A 17,978-nucleotide genomic window follows, 5' to 3' on the forward strand; every position below is an offset into this window, starting at 1 on the left:
ATCAGTAAACCAAAGCTGAACAGGACAGCCTGAGAGGAAGGTCTGTGGTGCAGTGTTGTTTATCAGACAAAGAATGCTATGGGATAGGATCAAGCCTGTATGTACACCATCTAATCTAACAAGCACAGAAGAGTTATCAGATAAGTTATTAACTGATAATCGTACGGGTCAGCAGAACTATGCCAAATATTAGTAAGGATGGACCTCAAACACTGTGCCAGGGAAATCAGTGATATTTATTTCATGTACTGAAGAGATGAGTGAGAGAGAGCTTAAGTATGTTCCAACCACATACATAGGTCCACAATGTGCAGTGCAGAGCTGTGCAATGATTTAGTAGGTCTGTTTGAATTGTAGTCTTAACTTTGTCTCATTGCTGTTCACAAAAGTTAGTCCTTTCTGGTTGTGTTTTAAGATAGCTGAATAAATGGCAGAGTTTATTGAATGAGATTTTGCAATATGAAAATAGAAGAGTATGCTCTTTTCCCTTCGCTCCAAGAGCAAATATGACTGATCTGACATTACGTTTTGAATTGAAATAAGTTTTTGCAAATTGTTTTTGGACTATTTAACCTGCTTTAAGCATGTACTTTTGGATTTTCTATGTCTCAAAGGTAGAATCAATTATGAGTAATATTTTCGACAAATGTAGCTAAACGCAAAGTATTTGCACATTCCTATTAAGAGGGAGTAAGCACCATGTAGGATTTTATGAAAGTAATTACTCTGGCTTTCTATAGTTACAGTTGCCAAGGCAACCTCACTTTTGTATGCACAAATCTTCTTAAAAATATCCTTAAAACAAGCTTGGAATGACTGGTTGTATTTAAATGTAGACCTTGCATGTATACCTTACTTTGCTTTGTAAAACAAAAGGAAACTTGACCAAACATTTTACAGGTATTAGTGCATAGCAGGATGCATTCCCACTCCTCCAGATGACAATGTGATATCTTCAGAAACTTTTCACATCTCTTTTGCATTGTAGTTGATAGAAAAAGATAGAATGGAACCAAAACGTGGGATTCTGCTGGCAGATTTGACTCTTTCCTTCCTTTGTGGTGCTCTTTTTTCTCCCGGATTTATATAGCATTGCTGTACTCCATGCCTACTGAAGTGATAGGAAGTGTGTAATATACACGCTTCCTTGTAAAGTAGTTCATCAATGTTATTTTTCTTCTTTCTCCAAAAATGTGCTACTACAAATACGATATATTTTTGTGTTTGAAAACAATCTGACCCATCATTTGTCACTATTATAAAAGAAAATAATTCTGTGTTCTATTATGTAATGGATTTAGTAAGACTTTTCAGAATTATAATTGTTTACTTCCTTGGAAAACAGTTTTAAGTTGTAAGAGGGAAGAGGATTTTCATCGCGCTATTTTTTTTAATATTGCTTTATCTTCTCAAAATAACTGAAAAATGTGTTTATTCATTACCATAACCGTAATGAAAATCCATTTGAAATTATTTTCATCTATGCCAAATCAAAGAACAGTTTGGGAAAACAGATATCTCGATTATATCACTTTTTTCTAGTCAAGCTTAAGAATTCCAGATTTATTTCTAAATTAATATCACAAAATAAAATAATCAAAAGCTAACATAAAAAATGACTTCTGGACCTTAGTGCCCTTAACCTTGTGTACACACCCTCAATGTGCGTGATTAGGTTAAGAAATTAGATGTGTGGGTAGATATGTGTGGACAGACCGTGCCACATTCATTCTTATGCTTTGCATGCTAGCTACATCCGGACAGTTTCAATTACAGAAACTCGATAGGCACCTTAGCATGATACTTTGGTTGAGCTGTTAATGATTATCTGTAACTTCATGCACAAGACTAGGATTCTCCAGGGTTCTCTGTACTTAACACTTCTGGAAATGAAGTTTGGCCGTTCTTTGCTCTCTCTTTGTGGTCTGCTAAGCAAATTTTCTTAAACCCACTGATCTTGTCACAGAGTTCATCTAGCCTGTTCTGATGTAGTCTGCAGTCCTTAAGTTGAAGTTCTGGGTCTCTCACTGGAGAGATCTGGGCTGTCGAGAAAGTACCACAGTAGAAAGTACCACAAAGATATCTACTGGTGGAAGAAAGAAGACTGATAAAACAGAAAAGTGCAAGTGTAAGAAGACAGTGTCATTCTAAGTTCATGGGAAAGGTATGCAATGAAAGGATTAAAAAAAAAAAAAAAAATTATGATATCACAGGAACCTTGTAGTTATGGCAGAAAGGTAGCTTTACATAGACAGAGGGAAATATGAAAACTATTCACAACACACTAGGAAATTTCTTATCTAACCAATATTTCCGTGAGTTCTTGGGGAAGAGATCAGGTTGAAATATGTGTTCACAAATGATTTTTTGGTGTGGGAAGATGAGACGAAAGGAAATTGACTGAAAATAAAGACATCTCACTGTGATGGCTCTTAGAAGTGAGCCTGAAGACTATTTGCAGCAAGATTCAGGGGGCAGAAAACAAACAAGCTATAAGATTTACAAGAAATCAGGTGTCTAATAAAATTCAGCTGTGGTAGTAGAGCATTGGCCTTCAGCTATTAACTTCAAGGCTAGAATCAAAGGAAAGAAGAAACACATCAGAGTGCTTTCTTAAGAGACATACATCTTCTAGCAAGCCATTCTAAAAATTGTTGCTAAGAGGATGCTCCCAAATTAGTTACTAATCTTTGATCACACAACACAGCACATCACTCACTGTTAAATCATAATTCAAAACTGACAGGCTCACGAGATGAACTTTGAAAATGCCTTTGGCTTATTATGTAGATATACCCATGTGCATGTTTACAGCTGTGGCACAGCAGGAGTGAATTGCAAAACAAAACAAAAGGGTTTTCAATATATCCACACAGTTTACTGCTCAGACTTTCACTTCTCATTTAGATGAAATAGTATAAACAAGTTGGTCTCTTTATTTCTTCATTTTTAAGACTAATTGGACAGTAGCAAAATATTTTTTTTTCTGTCTCCTTTACCATCGTGTTTCCTTTCACTTGTATGAGTTTTGCTTTTAGTTCTACAAGCAGTGAAGTTCATAGCCATTCCATTTTTCCTTTGGGAACAAGATCTGTAATTAAGGTCTAGCTCCTGTGGAAGCTCAGCCTCCCACGCCATATGCCTCTCCCGTTGATTTCCTAGTTATAGCAGCAGCTGTATGATGGGAGGTGATAGCCAAAAAGAGAATGCTGATCTCGAAGGTAGCCACAGCTACTACCATGAAGGACTATGAATATTAAGCAGCAGACCTCATACTGGGTTCTGTGTTCTTTGGGGAGTCAGCATGCAGAACAGGGCACTGAGGTGATGTGTTCATGATGACCTGTGTTACTTAGCAGGTGGGCTGCTGAGCTTTGCACCTGGTGGTTGTGGTTTTTTGCATGTGTCTGTTTGGCTTCATTCCCAGATATGATCCTGTTGTTATCTGATATCTGTTAAAGTTAGATGGGATGGGACACAAACGTCAACCAGAATATAAGCCTCATCCTGGAAGGGTCAGAGTACCTCCTTGGAGATCAACTCCCCTTGGTTTATGTAGAAATCTGTTTTCAGCACCTCAGGGAATGATCATGATTTTATCTGGTTATTATTTTCCATACACATTCAACACATAAGACTGACCACAACTTTTGATGCATGTTGTTTAGCATCATGCATACTCCATTTCTGAGCTGCTGAGACATGCAATCTCTTCTTACTGTTTTTACTTAATGTGGTATTTTGTTCCAGCATGTCTTCAGGTCTGCTCTCAGCTTCTTTCATTAACTATTCTGTTTCTTGCAAAAATAACTACTTCTATTCCAAAGACATTCTGAAAGAGTTTTTCTTTGCAGAAGTTGTTTGTAATTGGAGGAGCTGAAAAACATTTTGGTACTGAAAACAGAATGTCCTAAGATACCTTTTAGAAAATCATCAGGCACAAAGACACTCTTATAGACTGTATTCCTATTTTTAATTCTAAGAAGAGAAACTAGGATAGAATATTTATCCATGAACGGTCATTTTCTGAAGTGAATTGGCATATCTTGTCATAAACTCATGTTCAAGGTTAATCAGCCTCTTCTGAACTTTTCTTTCCATGTTCTATTGTGCAAAGCAGAACTTGTACACAAAAAGTACAATAGAATTTTGCCATGTTTCTGATTATTTTGTTAGCTATGTGATTTGGAAAAAATAACCATATCTCCTTAATTCTGAGTATAACAGAAGCTAATAAATTGAAATTGCACATGAATTCCAAGCAGAAAAGGATAGTGATATGTAAACATTAAGACTATATTTTTTTCTGTTTTTTTTTTTTTGCAAAACTTTGTGAATAAATATCATCAAAAATCAAACAAACTGTACCCTAGTCTCCTCTCTCTGAGTATCTAAGTAGATCTCTGTCCACAACAACACTGTCCTTATATCTCTTGTTAATTAAGCCTAGACAAGTTCTTCAGTCTTACCTACTTATGTCATCTGCAGGATATTGCCAAAAGCTATTTAGATAGAATGTTCAGAAGAGCCATTAAAACAATCTACCTGATAGAATTAGAATGGCTTGTGAATCCATTATTTCTTGATTATTACAGCTTGATTTTCAAAGGAGATTATTTTTGTTCATGTCTGTTCTTACTGAGATCTTTCTAATGAAGTTAATATATATGGAAACACCATGATGCATTTCAGGTTTTCTGAAAATTAATTAGGATACTTTGTCTACTTTGCATCTCTAAAGAGATTTGGGTTGTTGGCTTTTTTTTCAGTTTAAGCAGATAAATAACAATGCTCGTATCTAAATAATAACATAAAATAATAATATAAAATAATGTATACATAAACATTATATATATAATATACTATAAATATAAAATAAATAATAAAATATAATAATATAATTATAAATAATATATACAATAATATATAATAACTTACATGAAAAGACAAATTTGTAAACTGTATTCTCATAAAGTGTTTTCACGCTTCATCCTGTAATATTTTATTTTCTGACCATATTTCAGAGCAGAGAAGGTAGAACTTCAATAATAAGGCACTGTTCTTGTTATGGTCTGTCTCAGGCTACTGGTGATTTTAAATTGCTTTGTCACTCTTTCCTCTATATAGTGTGCAAAGAATTCTGCCCAATTCTCAGTTACATTCAGAGACAAAGGTAACTGGGAATTGCATTCTTTGCCATTTTCAATGCACCATGGTTTGTCACTTCTATCAGTTACTATCTTTCTATTTCATCAGATTTGCATTTACAGATTGAAGGTTTGATACAAGATGCCTTAAAACACAAGGGACTGATCATACTCCTCTTGTTTCTTCAATCGACTAAAATTCAGACATGGCAAAATCGTTACAGCTCCTGTATTACGAGGCCTGCTCTGAAAATAACACCTGAAGTGGAGCCTCTTGCTCTACTGCTGTTCATCCAGCAGACTGTATCATGTCTCCATAATAGGTTGGCCAGGAGTCCATCCTTCTGTTGGCTGCCATGAGCCCCCTCTTTACAGTATTTACTCAAAGTAAAGTCAAGGGACTTGAAGGGAGGGACTCTTCTTCCCTGGAGCTTCCATGTGTTTTTTTGAGATTAACTATTAGCATCCGCTTTAGTTTTTGAGGGGATTTATAACTTTGCTGGTATTAGCTTTGTCCACATTTTCAGACTTTACTGAAAAAGATCCCTAGTTATGAAGGGCCATGTAGATTTTCCAGACCAATAATCAGCTAATTAGAATAGGTTGGCTTTCCAGGCAGCCAACAAGATCTACAAAAGGGATGAAGTCTATTTCAGGTCAGTGACTCTAGAGAGTTAAGGAGATTATGCCCACTTCTTCCAGACATCTGATCAAAAGAGACAATAATTGATTCCTTGTTGCACTCATCTAACGGTAGACCACTTTCATGACTGTTTTGTGAGCCTGTTTCTTATAAAGAACAGCCGTGCTGAAGGGCAGATTTTCAAAGTTGAAAGTTAGTTCTACTTTGAGTGGGGGAAATGGATCTCTAGAGGTTCCTTGCATCCTTTATGATTCTACAAGCATTAAGCAAAGTTTTCAAAAGACCTTTAGAAATTGCCCACTGATTTCCTTGTGATTTAGACATTTATCCTACATCAGTTCTCTTGAAAATTTTGTTAGGTGCTTGTCAACAATTTCCAGTTTTGTAGTTTGCTTTTCATAACTTTTTAGTTTTCTGTCACATTTGTTTTGATAGACTCTGGTATCTGCAGGCCAAAGATGCATAAACAGGATATCTTGAAAAAATGAAAAAATAATTACGCCTGCATTTGAGAGGCTACACAGCAAACTCTTTTGGGCCAAATATATCTTGTATTTAATGGAATGCTCAAGTCTTGAACAGATTCTGCACAAATAAACATTATTTCCTCACTGTTTCTTAAATATAACTCTAAAATATTGCACTGTCTCCTCATATATACCCTATATATGTTTAAATAATGATATAATACTTAATCTGTTCATTCAGCAAGCCTGCATAAATCATCAATAGGCATTGAGCAAATTGCAAACTGAAACAGAAACTTTAGATTATTTTTTTCCCCTTGCTTGGAATTTCTGGCATGATTCAGAAGAGTATTCCCATACAATCTAAGAGTTGTTTATAAATTATTGCTATTAAAAGCACTACACTAAAATTCTAATGTTCGTATAACACTTAAGAGATTGCCTTCGAAAAATCTATTGTGTTTTTTTATGGTTTTTTTTGGTCATTATTGGCTACACTTGTCAGACATCTGTATCCCATTATTTTCTTGTGAGTTTGTCTCACCTTTTGCTGCAGAACACCCACCAATACTGGTTTGTCTCTCCTGCCAACTCTGCAACAATACAAAAATGTTATGCTATGTCATCACATACTTTAACACAATTTAACCTGTTGATAAGACAAAATTCTATGTCAAATTCAGTTTGAAAACAATTGCTTTGTGCAGAGTTGTCTCGCTCCAATTTATAGGAGGGAGAGGAGGTTCTTTTAATATCTGTATACCCGGCGTGAGATTAAGAAACAACGATTCAAATGTTGGTCCGACCAGTTTATTATAAATCTTAATCAGGGAAATGAGGAAGGGGAGGGTAGACACTATTATGAATTAGGGTAATGGGAAGGGAAGGAGAGCGATAGAAAAGATAGGAAAGAAGAGGCAAGGAGTCTTTATAGGCAGCAAGAGGGACATAGTTACCACTATGGATCCAGTGAGGTTCGTAGTTCAGACTTTGATCTTCAGTAGCGGTGGGTTGTCAGGCAGAGTTGTTCTGTTGACAACGACGACGACGACCATGGTGATGATGGCCCCTTTTCAATGGTTTCAAAGTGGTGAAGTCAGCTATCTTTGGAGTGACAGCTCAAATCCAAAGTGGTTGAGTCAGGCTCTCCTTGGAGTGGCAGCTTCTGGCTCTGGGATCTCAGGAGAAACTCCTTTATTCCCACCTTCCAGGCCTTGCCAGAAGATATTAGGGAGCAGGGATGCCCATCTGCATCCTGTTTTTCACAGAACACGATGGTATCATTCCCCAATTTTCCCACACCTAGCTGGAGCTGTTTAGTCACAGGCCAGATCTTCCGCCAGTGAACACTTCTGAGCACTCTCATCCGCTCTTCTAAAGAGCAAGGAGCTCTGGAGGAAGGGGCTTTCAGATGTTCCCAAAGTGATATCGATTGTCACACGGTTAGCACCCATTAGTTGCCTCCTCAACAAATCATTCAGTCTTATCACAAGAAATACCTCAGGAAGCAAGCTTTGAGCCAAAAAACAAAGAAGGATTCTCACAAGAGCTTGCTGCAGTTTATACACCACAAACACATCACTAGAAAAATATATCAAAAGTTTGACAATAAATGGCATTTCTCAAAACTTAGAACAAGTGAGACATACCTAAACTGTTATGAGTTGTTACAGATCTCCCTGAAGTCAGCGCTGCTGTGCCAGTACACTTTGGTTATGGAACTGATCCTAATTTGTCATCTAGCAAAGACACTGTTCTGTGATTCTTTCCTTAAATCTCATGCAAATAATTCTCTCTCGAATTTTTAAGCATACTACTAAAGATTTTCATTTCACATGTCTGCAGTACCTTTCCAAAGCAGCGGGTGGCACTTGCAGAGCAACAATAGTCAGTGATTTAGCTGCTTTTATAGTGGATACAAAGGTTCGCTGCTTTGTCCCTGTCACTTTGGGCAAGCAGAACTATATGGGAATGCAGAATTCAGATCAGGTTCACACTGACAGGACTGAGTCATTCTGTCTTCCCAAAGTCTTTCCTACCAACAGCAGCAATGAAGGGTGCTAGTATTTGTTGAAGAGGCAGTACATACAGATTTCCTAATTCTGTGTCCACAGGCATGGTTGTATAAATAAACTGAAAGGAGTGTAGAAATCAAGAGATGTTTTATTCATGGTATTATGGAAGCACATGTTTTCCATCGAAAATCATTTCATCCAGGAAGTATTACTGATACCTTACTGACCTGTCACAGCTGTTCCTTTGTAAGTCCAAGAAACTCTAAAAATATATGAAAGGTTAATAGATGCTGTTAGATCTCAGGACAGTGTCTTATGCTAAGAAAATATTGCTCTATAGTAGAACGTTATATGGCCCTGTTATTTCTGCTCTAAGTGTACTTATGGCCTGTATAAATAAATAAATGTATATGAATAGCAGTACATTTGAGGATGCCCTCATAGTACATCACAATGTATGCTAAAAAAAACCAGCAAGCTAAAGAAGGAGGCACTAAAATAACCTCAGTAGATTATATACGGTATACAGTAGATTATATACAGTAATTCTGTATCAGCTGATCAAGTAATGTCTTTTCTGAATTAAAACTGCCAGTAATTTCCTGTACAACAGTCAAGAACTCAGCAGGTATCACAAGTTTTTAATTGAGAGCCTCCTTCTCCATGCAGCATCTAGACATTATTAAATAACACAGTGATAACCAATCTCATTTTCTATTTCTGCAGTTCCATTGCATTTGCCTGGTGTGCTATGCAAATTTGAAAAATTAAACAGGAAACAGTCTGGTTGATTTATCTAATGCAGACACATTTAAAAATCTGTAGTAATCTTTGATTTTGACATACGCATATTGGTATTTGATGGCTGGTACTTTTAAGCATGAAATGTTGATTGTATGTACACATCTAAAAAAGCTATTTTGTATTGCTGTCTTGCTCCAATTTATAGGAGGGAGAGGAGGTTCTTTTAATATCTGTATACCCTGCATAAGATTAAGAAACAATGGTTTCTTAAGAAATCATTCTTAAGAAACCTAAGAAACTTGGCCCAGCCAGTTTATTACAGATCTTAATTAGGGAGACAGGGAAGGGGAGGATGGACACTATTATGAATTAGAGTAATGGGGAAGGGAAGGAGAGCGATAGAAAAGATAGAAAAGAAGAAGCAAGGAGTCTTTGTAGGAAGCGAGGGAGATAGTCACCACCATGGATCCAGCGTGGTTCATAGTTCAGTCACTGATCTTCAGTAGTGGTGGTTTCATTGGGCATTGTTCTGTTGATGACGATGTGACCATGGTGATGATGGCCTCTTTTCAATGGTTTCAAAGTGGTCGAGTCAGCTGTCTTTGGAGTGACAGCTCAAATCCAAAGTGGTTGAGTCAGGCTCTCCTTGGAGTGGCAGCTTCTGGCTCTGGGATCTCAGGAGAAACTCCTTTATTCCCACCTTCCAGGCCTTGCCAGAAGATATTAGGGAGCAGGACTCTCCATCTGCATCCTGTTTTTCACAGGACACGATGGTATCATTCCCCAGTTTTTCCATACCTAGCTGAGCTGTTTAGTCACAGGCCAGATCTTCCACCAGTAAATACTCCTGAGCACTCTCTTCTGGAGGGAAGCAGCTCTGGAGGAAGGGGCTTTCAGATGTTCCCAAAGTGATATCGATTGTCACACGGTTAGCACCCATCACTTGCATCCTCAACAAATCAATCAAGTCTTATCACAAGAGATACCTGAAGAAGCAAGCTTTGAGCCAAAAAACAAAGAAGGATTCTCACAATTGCTTCTACTGGATATTTTAAATTTAAGATAAATTCAGTGGTATTCCACTGAAACCAGAACTCCTAAGTCCTAAGGAGCAATCATCTTTAAAAGCTGTACACCTGGATTAAACAGCTGGATACCTGGCAGCCTAAACTCTATCACGGTGCACAGGTGGACGTGGTGATAAACCTTCAGAACTGCACCTAAACCTAAAACCATCAAGTATGCTCCGACCATGGTTAAAGCCCAAGGCTGTACAGCTTCAGGTGTAAGTGTGATAGCTAGTTTTCTTCATAAGTCTCACTGACTGGAGCGAGGACTCAGCAGACATGCGTAGCCCTCGCCACAGAAGCTGTGCCACAGCCCTTGCCTGTTAGAAGCAATTGTTTTGGTCTTACTCGCTGCCACTGGATGGCATGGAGGGCACTAACTGTATCTGTACAGATGCTCTGCTTTTCCAGAGCACCTTCCCTTACTGATAGCCTGGATGAATTTTCTTTTTTGGGCAGTTCGCTTAATGCCAAAGTGTTTTTATTTTAAACATCTAAAAGAAGTGGTCTGTGGCAGATAGGAAGCTGCAGAAAAAATTAGGAAACTCAATTTGACTCATTTTTTCTGACACTTAGCAAAAACTGGATTTGGAAGGAAATAAATGCTTTCTCTGTTCAAAATCTTTTATTTTTCTATGATACGTGAGCAAGCAAATAATTTACATTAGAAATAAGTGGACATCAGGCATTAGTAGGCAATCCTTATTTTTCCTTGGTGTTTGATCTAATTGTAATTATTCTATGACAATTATTTGTACAAGAACAAAAAAAGAACTGAAACAAATAGACAAAGACAGTTTTCCACCTTCATTGTCCCCATAAGCTTAATGTAGACCTTAAAAAAATAATAACAACTAACATCTTGCAAAATGATAGGTACTATTGGTGTTTGGATTTTTTTTTCCAATCCTGATGCAAGAAAAACAAAATAGTTCTCTGAGATGCCAGTTGCTAATCACCGACGTTAGAAAAAATATAGATGTGAAAGAGTTGCCATTGCTTTTCATAGTGCAAGATATATTTGAACTCACAGTACAGTACCATACTTAAAAGTCCTATAAATGATTTTAAGCCCTTGGAAATATATTTTAATATATGAAAGATTCACATCTACAGAGCAATTAACTGGCTATTACAAGTGGGGCCTAAAAGCAACAGCTATTTTGTTAAGGGAAGTCAAAGTAAGTTTTAAGATATTTTCTAGGCTTCTTTTTTTCCTTACAGGGAGATATCTTCCTGTGAATCAGAGTTTGATCTAAGTCTTGAGAAGAATTCTAGCAAAATTGTTGTTGAGTGACTTTGGGTTTGTGGTAGCTTTTCAGAAATCTGTAATTAATACATCTGTAAATAATCTCAAGTCTGTGAGTAATGAATCCTGAAGACACACATCAATTAGACTAGTCCATTATTTATAATAAATAGCTTTAAATAAATGCCCATTTCAGATGGATTAAAAAAAAAAAAAAAAAGCTCCTAAATCTCTCTAACATTTTCTTTAAGATAATGATCTCCAAACAGCTGGCAGAGTTAATTCTTATAAAGTGCTACAGGCTTTCTTCTCATCATAGGTGAAGCTCCTCAACTTCTTCATTTTGGAGAAGGGAATAAAGTTACAAGAAAATGTTTTTTCTTGTAACCCAGACTTTTCATTTAATATTAAGAAAGTGTTGAGTAGCTTTTGCAAGAATATGCTTAAAACTGGATCAGAAATGGGCAGGAGAGGTGTAGCAATGACAAAGGTGTTAGTTGGCCAGCTGGGGGAGAAAATAAATCTGTAGTAAAGGGAATAATATTAGTGCTAATCAAAACTTATCTGCTTCTTTGTACCAGAACTGGGTCAAGAACACCCAAAGCTGCGAGATAAGGATAGGACTTTATGCAGTCAATAATCTTGCTCTGCAAGTTTTCATCTTTTTCTAGCATTGGTTTCCTGGCAAATAACATCAGGGACACAAGCTGTGAAAAATATCTGTATTATGGAGAAATATTTGTTTAATTTTAAGTATTCTCAGTGCTATGTTTCATTGCTCTATCAATATGCATGCTTTATTTTATGATAATTAAAACATACTTTTTTTTTCTTGTCTTTATAGCTCCGTAAATCTGTTTTCAGCATCAGAGCAAGAAATCTCCTGGAAAAAGAGGCAGCAATCAATAAAATCCTAAGGTAATGTCAGTGCCTTGTGACTTTGTTTTTCATTAATGTTACTGCAGGTGTAATATTAATAGTAGTCTATCCCTTTGTAGTATGTCTGTTACCTTAGTTATCAAAGATAAATTGTTCTTTGGGTACATCGCACACTAAAAGAGCAGTGAGAGAGAGGTTCTTCAATAAGTCTTTGAATTCTGTGCTGTGTAGAAAGATTCTGTTTCAACTGTTTTCACTTCTCCCATCAAAATTAACCCCAAAATAACTCCATGTAAACAGACTGACTTTATCTAGGGAATTCCAGCCTAGTTCTTACATAGTTGTGCGAATAAATATTCATGGAGATTGTATGCTTGAAAGCACAGACTACAGGTAATCATCTTCCAAGTAGGAAATGTACAGTGACAAAGACTCCAGAAGTGTGACTTCTCTAGAAGGGGTTTCTGATGTTTTGATAATAATTGCTCATTTTGGTACTCTGTTTAAAGTAAGTACTCACTACTGCAAGCAAGCAATGCATACCCAAGTCTACAAGACCTGTTTGAGTAATGCTATGCTGCAGATTTTCATGCCACTGTCAGTTTTACATTAGAGTGATTATTGTGGATATAATGTGCATCAGCAATGCCAATAGATTATAGATCACTTTGACTTTATATTTACATTGTCACCAAAGCAGGTGCATTTTTAGAAAGTTTTCAATGACTAGTCTTGAGGAAATAATTAGTATAAGTATTAATAATTCATTTGAGAAGTACAGCTGCAGAATTAAATGTTGTAGGGCAAAGTTTAATGAGAAATGGTGCAATAGGAGTTCAGCATCTTTTCAAATTGCTTGGAATATTCCTTGGATTTGCATGCTATTTAAGCAATATCACAGCTTATTAGGTCTTTTTAATACTCTGTAAGAATACTGCACAGATAGAATTGTGGAAGTTAATGTGCAACTTTATCTGTCTTTAAACACATTCTTATGAAACACAATTACTAATTCCAGTGAATGCTCTCTGTCAAAATATTACTGAGAAATATAAATAAAAGACCTAAGTATTCCTTTTAAATAAAATTTAGGGCACTTCAACTACACAAATATATCTTGATTTTTACAAGCATTACTGTTATGGATAGATAAGAGGATTATTTGAATTAAACAAAAATCCTTAAAATTATTCGAGAAACAGATTTCTTGCCAGTGTTTTAGTAAAGCATTTGCAATTAATTTCCTTGTTATATTACAAAATATAATATTACCAATACAAATTACAAATATAATATTACCAAATATTACCAATGCCCATAGAGTTACAAAAATGTCAAGTTGCTTTAGCTTTTTTCTGTACACTATAACACATAGAAAACATAAGGACAGAGAGAATACCTCACTTTTTAAAAATGTATTCTTAGTTATTTATATAAATATGTATGTAGGGTTTTCTGTGTGTTTCTTGGTTTGGTTTTTTGTTTTGTTTTGTTTTCCTGAATTCATCCATCAGCCCTGAACTTTTTCCTTTTCTGGAAAAGTCCGAAGCAGAGTGGGAAGAGAATCCAGATGAATCTTTGTTTCAGTTTATCAAGGTTCTCGAGGTTCCAGGACATAAGTGGAAAACAGTCCCTGCAATTTCAATCCCACTGACTTGCATTTGGTCCTTCAGACCAGGTCTTTGTATCAAGGAGGACTTCTCATCGATTCTTCTCTGAACAAAAATTTCAAAGGCAGAATAAGAATATTTTAAATTATTAGGTGAAAATAAAATAATAGATTAAAGTAATCTATTGAATGTGATAATTTAATCTACATTTATTGTGCTTTTCCATCTACTTCCTGAGTTATCACTGATGGATTTTTGAGGAACACAGAGAAAATGGGGAAATTTCTGTCACATAAGCAAAATGTGGGATCATACATCTTGTAGTGCTTTATAGGGCTGCATGAAAGTCATTTACAAAGAGGCAGTCTTTAATTTCATCCAGAGAAATAGAAATGAATAATATTTATTCTGTTGTCTACTAAAGCTTTCAGCAGTCTGGCTGAGGTGGGCAGGGCCCGCTGTGTCCCTGCGTCCCAGCCCCTGCTCCAGCAGCACCACCCAGAGCGGGGTGCCCAGGCCCACGGCCAGGCGGCTGCTGGAGAGCTGCAGGGAGGAGACCCCACAGCCTCTGGGCAGCCTGTGCCAGTGCTCAGTTACTCTCATATCGTGGCTTCTTTCTTCCTTACCGCTAGGCTTTGATACGATGCGTTCCTCAGAACGAATAAAGTAGTTAAGTTCAGATGATGATTATTGTCATCAGGGGCAAAATCCAAACTTAGTCACTACCTTCTGAAATTTCCACAAGCACGGAACATCACAGGATTTCACCTGCCTCCTGTAAACACTAACAAAAAAGAAATGCTGACAGGTATCCATTGGTAAGAAGTTACTCTAATTTATGGTTTTGTGCCAAGTGGTAGATCCACTGTATTATAAATCACTTTGATATAATTAGGGAGCTATGAAAGCTTTTACGCTGTAAATACTGAAAAGCAAGTTTGCCAAACATCTATTTCTCACAGTATAGACACAATATACCCTACTTTGAGAGAGGTGATAACGAATGTTGACTCCATGGCATTCCTTCTTCTCTGCTGATTCTATCAAGTCTTCTGTAATCCAAAGGAAATAACTAGTTAGATGGAATGCTGTAACAGCAAGGCACAAATGACAGTGAGAATACAAAATTCTGTAATGAGTGTAGCACAGTGTATTTTTATAGTGTGATAGTACCATTGCACTTGATGACATTGATAGACATTGTAAGCTTCTCATTTTTGATCCAGATCTCATTTGAATCCATACACTTTTCATTTATGCATTTTAATTCAAAAGAAGTAAAAATAGGAGAAAAGAATAAAAGAGAAAGTCATACTGTATAAATAACATGGGAAACCTTTTGCCATCAAGCATCATCGTGCTATGCTATCAAGAGCATTTATCCAATCTTAGACTAGTGAACAGAATGGTTACTCTAATATCATGTAGACTTTTTTGTTTGTTTGTTTTCAAAAACAAAAACAAAAAAAAGAAAAAAAGATTCAGTTCATTAAAAAGCCTGAAAAAGCACCAGCTGGGTCTTGTGTGAGTTTCTCTAGATCACTTGCATAGCACAAAATGAGCTCTATGTCATGTTAATGTAAAATCACAGTGTCCCGGAAAAGTGAAAATATTTTTCCAAGGATGGAATTTTATTTCTTTCTGCTGCCTTTTAATGAAAATATTTCTTTTCCTTATGCAAATCCTGTAGCCAGCAAAAGAAATGCATGCCGTTTAGCTATAGCATGCTTACTAACCAGGTCTCTGAATGAAGTGCTGATTTCTGACAAGGTAGTGTACGATATGTGTCAGCCAAAATTCATTAAAAGCAAATGAAAATTCAGCAAATGAATGGTGGGGAAAAAGCAAACAAACAAACAACAACAACAAAAACAACAACAAGGCACATAACAAAATGCTGAAATATTTTCGTATTACTGGTTATCAGCAGTGCATAGTGTTTGATTTCAACGAATATTTGGTTGCACTCAAAGATATGCTGTAAGTCTTGAGTATGTAAAAGTGTGCCAAGTACAGCTCTGAAAGGGAGATACTCTAAAATGACAGCTGCACTTGTACTTTCCCCTCCCTACTGCTGAAGAGCTGATGTTACAGATGACTCTTTTCACACTCAATGAATGAAGACCATAGAAGACATAAATTCTATGGCAAACTGAAAATGCTCTCAAAGATGACAGGATGTGAAGAAAGTTTATCAAATGACTGGTTATGTTGCAGAGTTGGGACAGTTATTTTGGAAATAACACCTTTTCATGGAAAGTATTTTGCTGCTTTATTGTCATTATCTGTTAAATCCTTCACTTAGCTACCAGGTAACCAGGCTGACTTGTCTGAATGCACTACCTCAGAACTTATCACTTATACTGAAAGTGGTATGCCTTTATTAACATATTTCTTTGTAGGGCCTGCACTAGACAACGCATGCTGAGTGGGTCCTTTGAGGGGCAGCCTGCAAAGGAAAGGTCAATACTTAGTGTCCAGCATCACATACGACAAGAACGCAGGTAAATGGACAGAAAAGATGGTTTAAAAATGATCTTAAAGTGAAGGCAATGTACAGAGTTAAATTTGAGCAATATCAGGTATGTGTAAAACTAAAATTACTTCTGCAAAGAGTTGAGTTCTTCATTCTTCACTATAACCATAATGAAATTCATTGTAGTGTATAAATGGAAAAAGAGCCTTTTTATTTCAAATGCCATTTCCTTTGCTGACTAAAAAGCTATCAATTTAAAGATCAGAAGGAAAGAAATTGACTTAGTTAGACCGGATTGAAAACAATTGAAGAACATATAAGCTTCTGATGTAAGTGAGAAAAAAATGATATGAATTTGAGATAATGTATGGCTGGAAAACAGTACTTTATAATGGCCACCCAGTAAAGGTCAAAATTTCATCTTGAGATATATTGTTAAATTGATTATGATTATTTCAGATCGCTAAGACATGGTTCCAACAGCCAGCGAATCAGTAGAGGAAAATCTCTTGAAACCTTGACTCAAGATGTAAGTCCTCACAAAAAAGATGGTTTCAATTTGGGAGTATAAAAAATAGGAATATGTACTAAATAATAAATGCTTGTGTAAAGCTAATGTCTGTCTATGGTCTTGATTACAATTTGTCTTTTGAAATCTTGAAATCATAAAACAAATATTATAATTGCATTAGAATTATTTCTCAAAACAATTTGTTGGCATAGCTATATCAGTGATAAACTTACTGGTTTTGAAGCACTTTCTGAAATTGATATCCTGAAGCTGTAGACGCTCTATTAGGAAAACAAAAATTGCTACACAGGACACCTCAAAAGACCTTACTCTAGAATTACAAAAATAACTCCAGCTGGTGAAACAGCACTTCAAAATTCCAGAGGAAGTTTAACAGTATTTTTCAAACATGAAAACTGCCAGACAAAAGGATAAAAACTAGAAGAGGGAATGGCAGTCACATATTTTGCTTACAGATTTTGTTGTAGTATAGTTTCATGCATTCAAGCACATCTTCATTTCTGCAGATTTGTAATTTTATGTCAAGGGGAGATTTTAGTCCCTCCATTTCCAACTGTGGCAGCCATTTTCTCAATGCTCTTCATATTTGAAAACAACTGCTTAAGAAGTAATTTCTGAACTACTTTGCATGATGGAAGAAAGAAACTGTGGGTAACATATATCTTCAAGTAGACTATGACTGATAGTAAGGGTAACACCTGACATTACCCTTTCAGAAGTGCTCCAAAGTCTCACTGAACTCTGAACAGCAATATATATTGTAATCTCCACTGGATGAGGTCAGACATTTTTCTTCACTTAGCCTCCTCTCTTCATATGTCTGTGCAGTCACTACTTCTATGCTGTGCACAACTCACTGTCTTCCTCCGTTTTGCCAAGCAGTACATACAGTAGATTTTAGAAACTGAAAGTATGCCTAAAGCCTATTTTTTTCTGACTCCTAGTCCTTCAGTGGCATTTGGATATAACAACTGAGCTTATGGGACCTTTGCTTTTCATATTAAAAGTTGCATTGAATAGTACTTCACACATGACATTAAAACTGAAATTAACCTTGCTGAATATAAAACCAACCCTATTGTAGATAGAAAATACTATACAAATATGCTTGACTGAGTTAACATGCAGTGTTTGGAAAGAAAGGTTTTC

At 36.3% G+C, this 17,978-nt stretch overlaps 1 protein-coding gene across 2 annotated transcripts in view; it reads left to right on the forward strand.

Moving 5' to 3' along the window:
- NALCN (sodium leak channel, non-selective) overlaps nt 1-17,978 on the forward strand; it is a 212,393-nt gene that overhangs the window by 164,965 nt on the left and 29,450 nt on the right. For both annotated transcript variants that reach the window (XM_052705813.1, XM_052705814.1), the window contains exons 18-20: nt 12,177-12,250; nt 16,224-16,325; nt 16,757-16,826. In XM_052705813.1, coding sequence (XP_052561773.1) covers nt 12,177-12,250; nt 16,224-16,325; nt 16,757-16,826 — 246 coding nt within the window. The remainder of the gene's footprint in view (nt 1-12,176; nt 12,251-16,223; nt 16,326-16,756; nt 16,827-17,978) is intronic.

Source organism: Tympanuchus pallidicinctus, unplaced genomic scaffold (genome assembly GCF_026119805.1).
Source record: "Tympanuchus pallidicinctus isolate F22 unplaced genomic scaffold, pur_lepc_1.0 scaffold6, whole genome shotgun sequence".
In the NCBI taxonomy this organism is placed as follows: domain Eukaryota; kingdom Metazoa; phylum Chordata; class Aves; order Galliformes; family Phasianidae; genus Tympanuchus; species Tympanuchus pallidicinctus.